Source organism: Otolemur garnettii, unplaced genomic scaffold (assembly GCF_000181295.1).
Source record: "Otolemur garnettii isolate 467f Iridium unplaced genomic scaffold, OtoGar3 scaffold00017, whole genome shotgun sequence".
NCBI classification, from domain to species: domain Eukaryota; kingdom Metazoa; phylum Chordata; class Mammalia; order Primates; family Galagidae; genus Otolemur; species Otolemur garnettii.
In genome coordinates, this window is record NW_003852412.1 from 1,607,370 (window position 1) to 1,623,254 (window position 15,885).

Sequence of the window (15,885 nt, forward strand, 5' to 3'; positions counted from 1 at the left end):
TATAGCTTTCATATGAAAGCTATAACCCAATTATAGCCCAAGAATATGGGGAAAAGAGAACAGGAGGAGAGGGGAGGGGGGAGAATGGGTGAAAGAAGGGTAATTGGTGGGACCATACCTATGGTGCATCTTACAAGGGTACTTGTGAAACTTACTAAATGTAGAATATAAATGTCTTAACACAATAACTAAGAAAATGCCATGAAGACTATGTTAAACAGTTTGATAAAAATATTTCAAATTGTATATAAAACCAGCACATTGTACCCCATGGCTCCATTAATGCATACAGCAATGATTTAATTAAAATAAATACATAAATAAATGTCTTAACACAATAACTAAGAAAATGTTGTGAAAGCTATGTTAACCAATTTGATGAGAATATTTCAAATTGTATATAAAACCAGTACATTGTACCCCATGACTGCATTAATGTACATTAAAGCTATGATTAAAATAAGAGTAAATTATTTGATCACAATCCAAGAAGAAAGAACACACAAAAATTTTTTAACTGAATGAAAATGAAAATACAGTATAATAAACTTATAAGATGCTGCTAAAGGAAGGCATATAGAGAAATTTATAGCTTTAAAAGTGCTTATTTTATGAAAGAGAGATCCAAAATCATTAATTTAAGCTTCTTCCTTAAAAAAATTAAAAAAAAGAACAAATTAACCCCAAAGTAAGTACAAAGAAGGAAATAATAAAGAGTAGATCAATGAAATAGAAAATGAGCAAACTATAAAAAGAATTAATAAAATCAAAATGTGTTTTTTAAAAAATCAACAAAATTAATTAACATACCACTAAACTGATCAATAAAAAATGAGAAATCATAAATTATAAATATCAGGAATGAATGGAGTGATATCATTACATATTATGAATGCTAATAAATTGGACAATTGACCTGAAATACATTAATACTTTGAAAGACACAATTTCTAAAAAAAATTAGATGATTTTCAGGAAATTTAGAAAATGTTACTCAAAATATAAAAAGAAAATTAAATTTTTAATTAAAAATCTTTCCACAAAGGAAACTCTAGATTCAGATGCCTTTTATTGGTGAATTCTATCAAACATTTAAAGAGGAAATAAAATCAATGTTACATGTACAAACTCTTCCTGAAAATACTATACTTCCTTACTTGTTTTATAGGACTAAGTTTACTTTGATACCAAACATAAATAAGAACACTAGAAGAAAACTGCAAAGCAACCTTTCTCTTAAAGCAAATTGTGGTGAAAATAACTGCATAGTCATATGAAAAAAAGACAAATCTCAACCTGTACCTCATACCATCAATAAAAATTAACTCAAAATTAATCATAGATACAAACATAAAAGCTAAAAGTACAAAACTTCTAGAGGAAAATACAGGAGAATATCTTGAAATATACGAAGATTTGTTAGGACATAGTACAAACCACAGAAGAAAATTTTTTAATCTGATATTATCAACATTTTATAAGTCTATTTTTCACAAGACACCACTTATAAAATGAATAGCACACATCTCTATCAATACTTTACACAGACGTTCACAGTAGTTCTAGTCATAATAGAAACAATCTCAAATGTAATACATGATTGGAATACTATTCAGAAAAAAATAAACTACATTCATCCACAACAACATAAACAAATGTAAGAAACATGCTGAGAGAAAGAACCTAGACACAAAAAGATAGCCAATTGTAGCAATCCACTTAAATTAAACTATAGAAAAGACATGTCTAATCTACAGTGATAGAAAGTAGATTCATGGTTGTCTGAGAAAGGAGGGTAGAGGTTAACTGTAAGGGGAAAGAGGGACTTTTTCAGTTTATGGCTATGTTTATATCTTTTATTTATTTATTTATTTTTAATTTATTTTTATTTTTTATATTTTTTAAGATAGAGTCTTACTCTGGTGCCCTGACTAGAGTGCTGTGGCCTTATAGCTCACATCAACCTCAGATTCTTGGGCTCGAGCAATCGTTTTGCCTGAGTTTTTCTATTTTTTAGTATAGACAGGGTATCGCTATTGCTCAGGCTGGTCTTGAATTCTCGAGCTCAAGTGATCCTCCGCCTTTGGCCTCCCAGAGTGCTAGAATTACAGGCGTGAGCCACCGCTCTCACCCTGATATGTTCACATCTTGATTGCAGTGGTGGTACAGGGTTGTACACATTTGTAAAACTCATGGAACCATATACAAAATGGGTACATTCTTACTGCTCATAAAATGTACCTAAATAATGTTTTAAATGTATTCATGAGAAAGTAAAGTATCCAGAAATAGAATATTTTCTAATTAATTTTGTAAGACTAACATCAAAACTCATTTCCTAACCAAATTTCTATGGAAAGTTTTCTTATTAAGACAAAATACTAATTTATTTCCTTAAGCAAAACCAATAAAAAAAATAAAAAAACAAAACAAACAAAAAAAAAAAAAAAGGAAAACCAATATATCCCCACAGCTTTCAATACAATTTTTAATATTTTAAAAAACTCACTTAAAATCAAAAGTTAAATTCATTCATTCATTATTAATAAATGACATAAGTCACAACTAAAAATTGTATGATTTTAGAACCTATATTTTTGTGAAAAAATCAGATAAACAAAATAGCAGGGACAGTAGCATAATAAACTGCCATAAATACATTAGCAAGACTACAAAATTCAAGGTGTTTTCTTTTTTTCTTTCTTTTTCTCCTTTCTTCTAAGAGCAAATCTTAGGCATCCTGTCACTTCACTCCTATCTACTTGAATATGTATTCCTTAAAAAATAAGTATTTTTAAGACCTCTTTTTAAGATTATTTGTTTTTGTATAGTTTAGATATATTAGATAGCTTTCTCAATATACTAGATGTCTGGCTAAATTCTTGCCATCTCCCTTTGACATCATAATCTTTTCAACCTCTAAAACCAATGGCAACTATATAATTAATTTAAAAAAATCTTTCAGAGAACATTCTTTCCTATAAGGTTTCATTAAGTACCTTTGGCTTATAGCCTACATTAAACCTAGACATGTCATTTAAATATAGTATAAACCTCAATTTTTCATTTGACAAGGAAACTAATTTCTTATTTTCACAAAAGAATGGAGAGAAATGAAAGTGGTCACTAAGGCCTAGCCAAAGAAAATGTTATCCCATAGCTATTCAAGATGGATATTATATCCCCCTACATGAGTATATACTGGGTATAAAATCATACTCTACACAATTTAAAGAAAGGTAGAAAATATTCACATAATCTAGTGACTTAGCAGGAACTCTTCTCAGAAATTTATGGTCAAATTATCTTCATTGTAATGAATCTATAGATTTCATCACATCACTTAACATTCATTCTACTAAATGATAAAGTTTCCAAAAAATTCCATGTACTTGATCTGAAAAAGATATTTGACATGCAAGGGAGTATCCAGCCATATATGTCTTTATTTTTCATATTACATGGCTAGATACTTTCCAGACAGTCCTCAAATTTATGATGGCTACTGCTTTGGTTCAGGAAAAAGAGATCACTATATTTTTATGATGACATGGGTTGGGCCAGAGTTGACTTACTAAGTACCGGAAAGCTAAGCCCTAACATCTTAAAAACAAGTAAAGAGATATTCATTCATGAAACAGATATTCCCTAACTCTGTAGTCCCCAACACCAGTCCCCATCTCTGCATGCCACAGAAGTATACTGTCATAGTAGCCAGTTAGGTACTGGGCAGCACAGCAGGAGGTGAGAGACAGGCAGTGAGCAAAGTTTCATCTGTATTTATAGCCACTCCCCACTGCTTTCATCACCACCCCACTCTGCCTCCTATCAAATCACTCCCATTAGATTATCAGAAGAGTATGAACCCTACTGTAAACTGCCCAGGCTATGGATGTAAGTTGTGTGCTCCTTATCAGAATCTAATCCTAATGGCTAATGATCTGAGGTAAGTGTAATGCACTTGAATCATCCTGAAACCATCCCTAGTCCCACCCCCATTCAAGGAAAAACTGTCTTCTGAAACTGGTCCCCAGTGTCAAAAGTTGGGGACCACTCCTCTAAGGTACATGAACTTGAAAGGTATATTTTACTTTTTTTGCACAGTTTTTCTACAAGATGAAGGTACAGACCATTCATCTTGAAAAGAATTTAAAGGATTTGCCCATAGGCCAACAACAATAACAAAAACCTAGGAAGCCTGGGAGGTGGTCCAGTTAGAATCCTTATAAAAGATAACAGAGATAACCTCTCATCTCAGCTCTTTAAGTACATAGAAGAATGGGACTTGAAATACATGTGTTGACTTATGAATACACAAGATAACAGTACTTTCATACACACATCATTCATAGACTGTATGTTACTTGCCCTAACTTTCCAATGTAATTGAATCTAACAGAATGTATTAAATTCAAACTGCTTGCATAAAAATATGACAGTCATTAATGAGCCAGATTTTTAAGTGAATTAAAGATCTGCCAGGTTAAGAGGGCTTTTTCCTTTTGTTCTCCTGCTGTTTACTGCAATGGAAGCTAGAATACTAATATTTTTAAGACTTCATTAAAAATGTAATACTGACTTTTCCTATGTTCCAATCAAGTCAGATTTTAAACTTGCTATTTATTTTTATTTCCACTTAAATCCATACCAACCTGATAAAATCTGACTGCAATTTTAAAATAATACAACAGGCCAGCATGGTTCCTATAATCCTAGCAGTCTAGGAGGCCAAGGCAGGTGAATTGCCTAAGCTCAGGAGTTCAAGACCAGCCTGAGCAAGAGTAAGACCCCATGTCTACTAAATAAATAAATAATACAATAGACTGACCCAATTTTACTCACACTTGAAAAGAAAAAAGCTGAACTAAAACTTTATCTCAGGAATTATCTCTGAGACAAGTGTATAAATATTTATTTTTATTTGTTCTTTTTCCTCATCCACTGTACCATCAAAAAAGGAGATTATAAAACTTATATCATACAAATATGAGGAGTCCCTGAGAATAGGCTGCTTTTTAGCTAAAAATGCTTGACTATCTTTTTGAAGTTTTCTCATTTTCTCGTTAACGGATATAATTGGTCATTTGCTAAATGTTAATAATTTCCATTTTAGAGGAAAAGGGGTTTCCTGATGTAAAAACTTTGCCTTTCAGTGAATTAAAAGCTCTTTTGCTTAGTTTTTACCTTCATAAGAGCATCAGAATCACATTAGAAAGTGACTAATTAAAGACAAGTCATCTTTCAGACATAGGAACACAAATGTTTGAAATAAGGAAAGATATTGTCAAACTTCTCTCCCTCCATATGAATAAGGTTTTACATTTACTATGGCCTGCTGTTTGAAATAAAGAAAGGGTTTTATTGCCATTGAGGGGGTATAAGGATAGTTTTCCATTGGCACAGATTCATTTAAAGCAAATATTTTAAACTTCAGGTCCTCCTAAAAAGAAGTAAGGATGAGATCTCACTACACTTGTAACAGTTCTTTTCAGTGACACACAAATGCACCTGAAAATACAAGTTACATAGCAATGCCTGCACATCTTTATTCCTTGAAAAAAACGTATGCTTGCAGCTGTACGCAGAGTGAAAACTAAAAGTACATTTTATGTTAGTGCCGTCAGTGATTTAAAAAAATATGTATGTATATGTATATGTTGCCACATAAGGAAAATAAAGACCACTTAAACAACCGGACCTTATCAGGAGCCAGGTATTGAAGAGACTGAGCTAAAGCTAAAGCTTTTCAAATATATATACCAAAACTTAAGTGTGGTGTATTCACCCCTGAAGATGTTAGTCATTGAATCACAAAGATTATTTAACAAGTCTCCAGTTCTTAAGATGATTTATCCCACTACCCAAAATGATAACATCCTTTATTGAAATCAGACAAAAAGGCAATAAAATATGGTTGAGCACAGGCTTTCCACACAGTAGTTATGAGTTGTTCAAGAGTGGAGTTCTAAAATTTATTTTGATTTTCTTAAACTCACTCACTTGTGACCAATCTCATGTGCAATGGTAAAAGCTGAACCCAGTCCAATGTCTTCATTAATGCTGCAGCTCCTTTCAGGCTCACACATTCCAGCTACAGAGGCCAAGCCTGAATAAACAGAAAGAGACACAAAGGGTCAAGCCAAGGTGTTTCAGTCTTAAAAAGCCCATACTTATAAATGCCTGGATTCTTTTTAATAACCTCCACGCACAGAAGGAGCAGTTGGCAAAAGGTTAACTTTCTAGTCATTTGCAAAATCACTGGGGGGAATTTCACTTTGCCGGCTAGACATTAATATTTTTTGAACTGCAGTCAGTGCTGGAAAATGTCTAGACTAGGGGTTAGATTTATAAATTTTACTTCTGGTAACTTGGGACCACCTAGTAACTTGAGCCAGAAAAGGGAATTCAAGAAAGCATTTCTATTTTAACATTCTTCAGGCTGTAGAAAGCAAAATATATCCACATTATTTTTCTAAAGAGATCTGTTTAAGTTTAGTGGGTTCATAAAAATATATAAGCAGCTTTTTGGTCACAAAAAGGGGGGGAATCCCAAATGATTTTTTAAAATGACACTTTTATAAAAATAAGATGAATGATTCAAAAGAAAAAAAGAAAGAACTGTTAAAGATGGGAGGTTTTGCATTTTTTTAATCTTCTGAAATTAGTTCTAATAGTGATGCAATAATTTCTTTTAGTATCTTAGTGGGAGGAAAATCATTCACACATTCAGTGTCATTTTTCCTTTCTCCTATCTCCCTTCAATTCCCCTCAGGAATTTTAATATGTAAAATTTTAATATTTATTTTCAAATGATTATCTGGCTCTGTAAATTAGTACAGAACTTTAAAACAATGCTTAGAAAAAGAGTTTTTGTGCAAAAGAAAAAAATGTCACCTGTTATAAGGAAACAGATGCCAAATCATAGGTAATACACATAGAAACAAGTTATTTAGAAGTTAAAGTAGGAAAAATATGTTTTATGTTAGTCTACTATCATCACCCAAACATTAATAATTACTTTCCTATCAAAAGTAATTGCAATTCAAGTCAATGAACATTTATTAAGTGCTCTAGGCAATATTCTTTGCTATGTACAATTTCCTAGTTGCACTTATTTGGAACAATAAATACTATTCAGTGCATATTTTTACTAACAAAAAAGCTCTAGAAATTGTTTCTCTGTATTTACTAATGTAAATATCAACACAATAAATACATTGGAACTAAGTTGAAGTTAGTGCTAGATTTGCTAATAGATTGCTTTTCTCACTGTTTTATATGAGGGGGGAAGTTTAGGGGGAAGGAGTTAATTTCTGCCTCACAGAGTTATAAAGAATGGTGATACCCTTGGGCTGTCCATCCATTTACTTAGGGGGTATTGGGATTTGAAAATGAAGACATAAAAAGAGGAACTAGTAGATCAGGATAACAATTTTGGTGGGGTTAATTAAGAATATTTAATGACTGTCACATTTAATCACCACCAACACATACAGACAGTGAGAATAAAAAAGAAGCTGTAGTATATTATCTGAATTTAAGCTATTGGGTTCAACGTGGCCCATAACATGGGAAGAACAAAATCACTCTGAACGCTGTTCATGTGTCAGCTTTATGGAATGTGGGATTTTTTTTTATTAAAAACAAACAAACAAACAAACAGAATTACATGTCACTTTAAATTGACATGTCTTATATTCCCCTCCCCCAAATAAATAAATAAATAAACATGTATATGTAAATATATACATATATTTTGAGATGGGCTCTTGCTGGAATCATAGCTTACTGCAACCTCAAACTCCTGGCCTCAAGCAATCCCCTAGCCTCAGGCTCCCAAAATGCTGGGATTATTGGCATGAGCCACTGTGCCCAGCCCCAAAATATACATATTATTCCATTGGTTAGTTATTGAGTTTTTTGTTGTTGCTGTGTTGCTTTTTGGTATGTATCATGTGGCTGAGAATTGAGAATTCTCAATTATTCCTCAAGGCATATTTATACGCACATATTTACCTCTGATATCTGATATAAAATCGTTAGGTCTAGTAAAAGAACTATGTAAGAAAGAATATATTTATGTAACTACTACTTGTTGAAATATATAGGTAAATAGTAAATAAAAGGAAAGAGTATTTTAAATTCTAATGTGTTTTCAACACATACCCCACCATTTTCTGTATCCCTATAAAATTGAAGCTGTCAAAGTTCTTATGTGTGACTGTGTTAACAGGGGTTTGATTGCTATTTGGGCCATTTAGATTTCCTCAGTTTGATGACCACAGTTTACACCCTTAAACCTGCTTAGCCATGTTAAAATTGGTCACAAGAATTACTAAGTTACAAAAATCAGTGTAAAAATCAGCATAAAAGTTACTAGAATGACACCTCAAAAAGTAATAATCTCATCAATTCTGTACTGATAATATAGTTTTCACAAATGGAAGTCAACACATGTATATATACACAGCTCATTCAGTTTTTACTACAAGAAATAATATAAAATATAATCATGTATAATGTAACATAATTTAATTGAGCTTGAAAATGAATTGACATGTACCCAACTATTAATCTATTGATTCTAGAAATTCAAACTAGTTGAAAGTTTTAACACAATATTTTGTTAAAAATAAAAGAACATGTAGGATAAGAATATACCTCAAATCTTTGACAAAAACAACAGCAAAAGTACTAGGCAGTGGTATTACTAATTACACAGAAGGACATATCTCAATGCAATAATCTACACTCAAAAACAAGAAAAACAATATTTATAAAATGAGAATTATACATATATGTCCATATATAGACTTATATATGTCCTCAAAATATATATACTAGAAATATACAAGTTCTAGCTTACTGCTTTGAGGCTTAGTGTCTATTATATCTAAAATGATTTAAGCACTTAGTAAATTCTTAGCAGATTTGAACAGCAAATTTAAACATAAAAGGCAATTTCTATATTAAATAATAACACTAGTTCATTTTTATAGTAATTCTTAAGTAAACATACTTATATTTTTTTCCCTTCAACACAAGGAGGATATTACCCCTAATTCATAGATAAGAAAATTGATGAACAAAGAGCTTAAATAAACTACGAAATATAATACACCGAAACTGTCAAAGCCAATTATTAGTTTCCAGTTTGGGGACCCCTTGGTTGGATTATGTTGCTTTTGTAAACCTAAAATGCTACAAAGTAAATCTTTTTGATGTGAGCTCTCTCAGCAGAGCTCTACTATGCTTTTTAGCTAGGAGATTTCTCCACGATCAATACCCAGACTTGGCTAATTGGGATTTCTTCTTTTGCCACAAATCCTAAAGGAAATAGGGTAGGAGAAGACTGAGAAGGCAGGAAAAAGCATCAAGAGAAATTTTAATCTCTATAGAGTGTCTCTCACTGCACTCCCCAAAAAGTGGTAACACTTTTTCTTCCAAATCTTATCTACTTTTACCTAATCTTCCCAAAATGCTTATGAGGTACATAGGAATCAGTTTCATAACTTTTCTTTTACCAGGAAGAAAAGTGAGACTTGTCATTGGGATACTAGAGAATTCACCTTCAGTTGCTTACCTTCTGAGTCTGTAAATTCTCTCTGACACTAAAAGATTTATTATAAAAAAGATCCTGTTCTTTTAATTAACTCTAGTTGCTTAAAATTTAGTCTATTGGATAGCTACCATTTTTGTGCGTTTTATTTGCAGTTAACTTTCAATCATTAAAAAATTATGTTCTGTAATAAAAATGTAACTTTTTAAAATCTAGAATACTACAGAAATGTTTTCTTAAAAACAAATGATATTTAGAGAATACTAAAAATATAATCTTGTCCTTTTTCACCTCTGGCTATTATATTTTACAAAATAGCTTTTTTGTTGATGTTGTTTGGGTACTGAAAACTTCCCATAGTATCTTAATTTATGGGGCTATCTCCTTTTCACAAAATTATACCAAAATAAGTATTATTCTTAATGCTTCCCTTTTAAGTATCCCCAGATTTCTTTTTTTCTTTTTCCTTTCTATGCTGGGATTTAAAGATGCTGATTTCCTTTACTTGTTCTCAAGTTCCTTGATAAAAAATATATTACAGAGATAAATTATATAAAAATGAGCAGTAACTTTGATTTATAATTATTATTTGATGATTTTGAATTATCTTTTAAGTTAATTTTAATCATCATTCCAGTTACCAAGACCATGAAATTTACATAATATTTTATGGGAATCTTTGTTTCCTAGTAATGGACATATCCACAAAGGTCAGGCTTAACAGTTTTTAGATGTATGAGAAAGGAAAATTATCAAATTAATAATAAACAGTAATGTCAGTGGTCCAAAGAGACAATCTGAACTATCCTCCCTTTGTTAGAAAACTTACCCAGTGTTCCACAGGGCTTATTTTTATAAGTGCAGATATCATATCTATGGAGGAAAGAAAAAAAGAGATGAAATTTGTAATCTGATCAAGTTTGTAAAATACTTTTCTATATTCATCACATTTCTTTCTTGAAGTTCTGGTTGTCAGACCACAATCAATGCAATTATAAGCAGCCAGCTGGATTGTTGGCATTTTCAGCACTCTGGGGGACACCACAGGCTGCACTATACTCACAGCCTCTGGCTGCAAGCCAATAGAACACCTGCCAGTAAGAAAAAAAGGTAAAAGTGGATTTTTGTAATCAGCAAGTTCCATAAAACCATCTACTATACTATTCTGAAGGTAGAATAGCTTATTTGCAAAGTGCTACTGCTTCTACAAACAGAAAATGGGTGGCTTCTCATTTCAAATCTCTTTTGAACCTGCTGGAATATTTTTTGTTATAGCCACAGAATGTATTTTATATTTCTGAGCTATAAGCACAATATGGAGTTGTTTTCACTCTAGCACAGATTCTTGTTTTTACACATACACACACACGCACATAGTATAATACAACAATGGGAATAAATTGATTGTCACATATTCTTTCTAGCTACATACCAGTAATTCAGTGTGGCTAAAATACAAACTTTCTTTTTTTTTTTTTTTTGAGACAGATTCTCACTTTGTTGCCCTAGTAGAGTGCTGTAGCATCACAGCTCACAGTAACCTCAAACTCTTGGGCTCAAGTGATTCTCTTGCCTCAGCCTCCCAAGTAGCTGGGACTACAGGTGCCCACCACAATGCCCAGCTAATTTTAGAGATGAGATATATATCACTCTGGCTCAGGCTGGTCTTGAACTCATGAGCTCAGGCAATCCATCCGTCTTGGCCTCCGAGAGTGCTAGGATTACAGACGTGAGCCACCATGCCCAGCCTTAAAATACAAACATCTTTAAATGTTTTTTAAACAGCTAAGTGAATTTCCCAATAGAAAGCTCTCCTAATTTTGGCCAGACTTTAATTGTATATTGTATTGCATTATAACTCAATACAAAGATTGGGTTCATAAAGTAATGGTAGATATCTTTAAAATATTACAGGCAGAATCTTAGATCAATATTGGTATAAACATTTACTTTAAGCATTTTCATAATGATATCCATGTAAACCAATCTTTAAAATGAAAACCTTCTAAAGTGAAAATAAAAATTTTGCATATGTTTCATGCTAGAAATGAATAGTTTTTCAGTTAAAAAATAAAGTTTAAAAAAACCACAAGGAAATCCAAGTTTAAAAGTTTCTTTTCTTGGCCAAGCACAGTGGCTCATGCCTGTAATCCTAGCACTCTGGGAGGCTAAAATAGGTAGATTGCTTGAGCTCAGGAGTTTGAGACCAACCTGAGGAAGAGATTTTCTTCCTCTAAAATAGAGACTTTTTCTAAAATAGAAAAATTAGCTGAGTGTTGTGGCAGGTGCCTGTAGTCCTAGCTACTTGGGAAGCTGAGGCAAGAGGATTGCTCAAGCCTCAGTTTGAGGTTGTTGTGAACTATGATGCCATGGCATTTGACCCAGGGGGACAGAGTGAGGTTCTGTCTCAAAAGAAAAAAAAAGTTTCTTTTCTTGTATATAAATATTGATGAGTCAATATTAATGAAGTAGGGTATTAGTAATTAATCCTATTCTTACTCATCACTCCACAGATCAAAATGTATTTTCATGAAACAAATATTACGACCAGTCTTATCACTATATTGTGGAACTCACTAAAATCCCTGGAGATGCTTTCTGACTATTTTTAGAATGTCAAACTCTTCATCCTGTTCTTTACACTTAAGAAAGGGACTTCTCTTTTGGACAACCTTCTCTCTGACCATTCACATATACATCCCCTCTCTTCTTTTGCAATTGGCAAGCAATAGGATTGCAGTGTTTGGGACGCTCTTGAATGTAAGACATAGAAAGGGTACTGGTGTAATGTACTCATTAAAGCACCAGAAAGTATATTTTGAGTGTCACAGTCAATTTATCTTGTGAGCATAGTGTTATGCCTATTATGTTACATAGACACAACTCATTCCAGCAGTCTTTAAGAAAATGTAAACAAAAACTTTTCATAGGTAATCTAGATATAGATGTTTAATCTGTTACCAAACCTTCAAGTTCCATGTGTGCTCTTTTCTAAAAGTGGTTGCCTGAGAAGGCACTTACAATCCTCCAGTTTTCTTTTTCTTCTTTCCCCTTTTACAATTGCTCTGTTTGTACATTACAAACAAGAAAGGACACCTTTTACCCATCCCTAACCTTGTTCTGGTGCATTGTTCCCTAGCATAAACATCTCCAGAAGATAAAGCAAAGGGATAATTCAAGAAAACATTGATCTTAGAGGAAACACCAGGCATGGTGGCTCACATGTTATCCTAGCACTTTGGGAGGCTGAGTCAGGAGGATTACTTGAGCCCAGGAATTCAAGGCTGCAGTGAGTTATGATCCAGTCTGGGCAAGAGAGGAGACTCAATCTCTTTAAAAAAAAAATTTTAGCCGGATAACACTTAAGGAGCAAAGCAAGAAAAAATTGAAGGGAAGGATGCCTTCTCATTTCATTGCAGTAAGACTCTGTGCCTTTCTGCCAGTCTGTATGTTTACAAATCAATCTATATAGCTACCTCACAATTAGAATTTAGAAGTGGACAGCTGTCATGAAGTGTTCATCTAATTTAAAAATGAAATCAGACTTGTCATTGACAGACCATGTGACTTAGATAAGTAGTTTGGCAATAAGGACTGATAGGGACAATTAGATTATATGGTGAACATTTTTCATGATTAAATGAGCTAAATGTGGAGTTACAAAGTTTTGATAAAATTCATTTAAAGCATGTACACAACATATAATATGTTAACTATGGTATCTGTAACTACTTAAAATTATGATAAAAACTACTTTGAATATTAATTTAAAATGTGCAAACTGATAACCATTTTCACAATTCATTTAGGAGGTACATTAAGCAAAAAGATTGAAGGGCAGTGACAAAAATGGCTTTTATTTCCAACTCATAGCAGTCCTTTCTCATCTCCCTTTGCTGATATCTTTTATGTTATACTCATGATGAATATTACTTAATTCTATTACAATTGCCCTAAATAACTGCATAAATGCTAAATCCACCAATCAATAATATAAGCTAAAGCATCTTAGACAAAAGTAATTTTATTTGCATTTTCTTTGGCTTTCTCCAGTCTTCTAACACCGCCGTCCCCCGCCCCCTGGCCAGGTATCTTGGCCTATTAGGAAACCAGCCCAAACAGCAGGAGGCCAGAGGTGAGAAAGCTTCATCTGTATTTCATTCTCCCCATTGCTTAAATCAATACCTGAGCTCCACCTCCTATCAGGTTCCTCTCCCTCCCCCATCCATGTCCATGGAAAATTGTTCTTCATGAAACCAGTCTCTAATGTCAAAAATGTTTAGAACTGCCAGCTCTAACATATCCATAAAATTCTCTATAATATATTCTATAGGAAAAAAACACTCTTTCCTTATGGCTTTTGCATTCTATTCACACTGTATCTGTCTCTATTCTATATTTTTTAGAGAACAATTATGATCACACATTATCTGTAATACTATGTACTGAAAAGTCACATTTTTATATTCATTCTTTCTTACATAGATTTGCTGAGCACCTTCCACATGCCCAGGTATAGTGCCATATGAGTAAGTAGGTTAGTTTCAGTGTATTTGGGAAAAATACAAGCAGATAAGCCACAAAATAATGTGGGAAAAAGATGAAATGAAGTAAGTGTTAAAGTAGTGAAATTTACACAATACAACCAATATTTTTAGCTATCACAATATAATTCTTCCATCATAATGATGATTATTGCCACAATCAAATAGAAAATATTATGTTATAGGAATACAAAGGAAGCAGTAATTTCACACAGAAAACTAGTAAATGAATGCATACAAGACTTTACGTCTGAAACAAGTATTAAAGATTTAGCCAGATAAAAAAGATAAGAGAAGACATTCCAGGCACAGAACCGAATATGTAAAGGAACAGAGGCTGAAAAGGGTACAGCTACCCAAGGAACTATGAGATGTTCAGAGAGGTTGAAGCATTAAACATAGAGAATGAAATAGCAGAAAATGAGTTTGGAGAGTTGGAGGGAGGCACACATTATTAAGTATTTTGAACACCAAATCAGATTTGTTTTTTCATGTACACAAAAGCAACTTGGGAAGTTTCCTACTCATTTACATAATAGGGAAGATTTAAAAAATATATGTTCACATGAGTATATGTTTATGTGAGTCTGACTCTACATACAGATGTAAATATGAGAGAATAACAATGAGTATCTAAGAGAGAGAAGGGAGAGTAGGGAGAATATAATGATATTATTATATGCTTTTCTGTATAACCAACATTTAATCAGAAAATATTTCAGCCATGCCTGTCTCTAGTGACTGAAGAAAGAGATATTTGATAATCAGACTAATGAATATCTAATGAATATTAAAACATGTTTTGCACTGAAGAAAAAAATAGCAATGTTCCAAATCTGTAGATGGGCCTAAATATTTCAAAGGCACTGACTCACTTTGCAGAAATACTTACAAAAACCCAAGAAGCTTTGCTGACCATATATACACTCCAGTAACACATCTGAGATTTGCCATGTATGTATACTCATTGGTTAGGAGCATTATGAGACCTGATTAAAAAGAACAAGGGTAGCAAAATTCTGTCCCCAAATATTTTCACGTACATATTGAGTGATGTTTCATGCAAAGTGCTGTCAGAGCACCTAAATAATAGAGAGCTGGGATTTCATCAAACTTATAAAATAAGGAGTAGGACTATTTTGTGCCTTTTTGCTTTTTTTAAAAATGTGTATTACATGATAGAATTTGATCCAAACTTCCCTTTATAATAATTGGCAACAGCCTTTATCAATCAAATCCCAAGAGTTTGCCTAAAAATATTTGCTTAAGTCAGTTTACAAAAATAAAAATTCCTAATTGATGGAAAAAAGACAATAGGAAAAAAAATTATTTATATGTGGCTTTATCTCCTATGATACCTACTTCTGATAGTGTTAATATTTTCAGTCTATTCTATAATCATCTTCTCTGAATGTGTATAACAGAATAGTAGAAACAGAGTGCAAGCAAAGGAAAGACTAATCTTCATACTATCTTATCCACAAATTACATAATGTAGAATCAAGTCATATTAATATTATAAACTGGGAATGATAAATCTGAAAAAACTAAAATTTTAATTCAATGTAAATTTCCTAAACATTGAATATCCATGCCATGTAAACATAAAAATGATGAATACAAATATTTTTCCATACTTTGAGTATACTTTCTCAACATGTTACTGGCACATAAAAAAAGGTCTGTAATAAGTGCAAAGTAATCATTTGAAACATTTTTTTAAATCTTAAATTTCTTTAATTCTATTATTTTCAGATTTTATAACTTTCTGTTCCCTTATAT

The 15,885-nt window shown here is 32.5% G+C and overlaps 1 protein-coding gene across 1 annotated transcript in view; it reads right to left on the reverse strand.

The window, feature by feature from the left end:
• ADAMTS6 (ADAM metallopeptidase with thrombospondin type 1 motif 6) overlaps positions 1–15,885 on the reverse strand; it is a 366,007-nt gene that overhangs the window by 187,674 nt on the left and 162,448 nt on the right. The window contains exons 8-9 of the mRNA XM_003785868.1: positions 10,389–10,432; positions 6,001–6,106 (exon numbers count right to left, since the gene is read on the reverse strand). Coding sequence (XP_003785916.1) covers positions 6,001–6,106; positions 10,389–10,432 — 150 coding nt within the window. The remainder of the gene's footprint in view (positions 1–6,000; positions 6,107–10,388; positions 10,433–15,885) is intronic.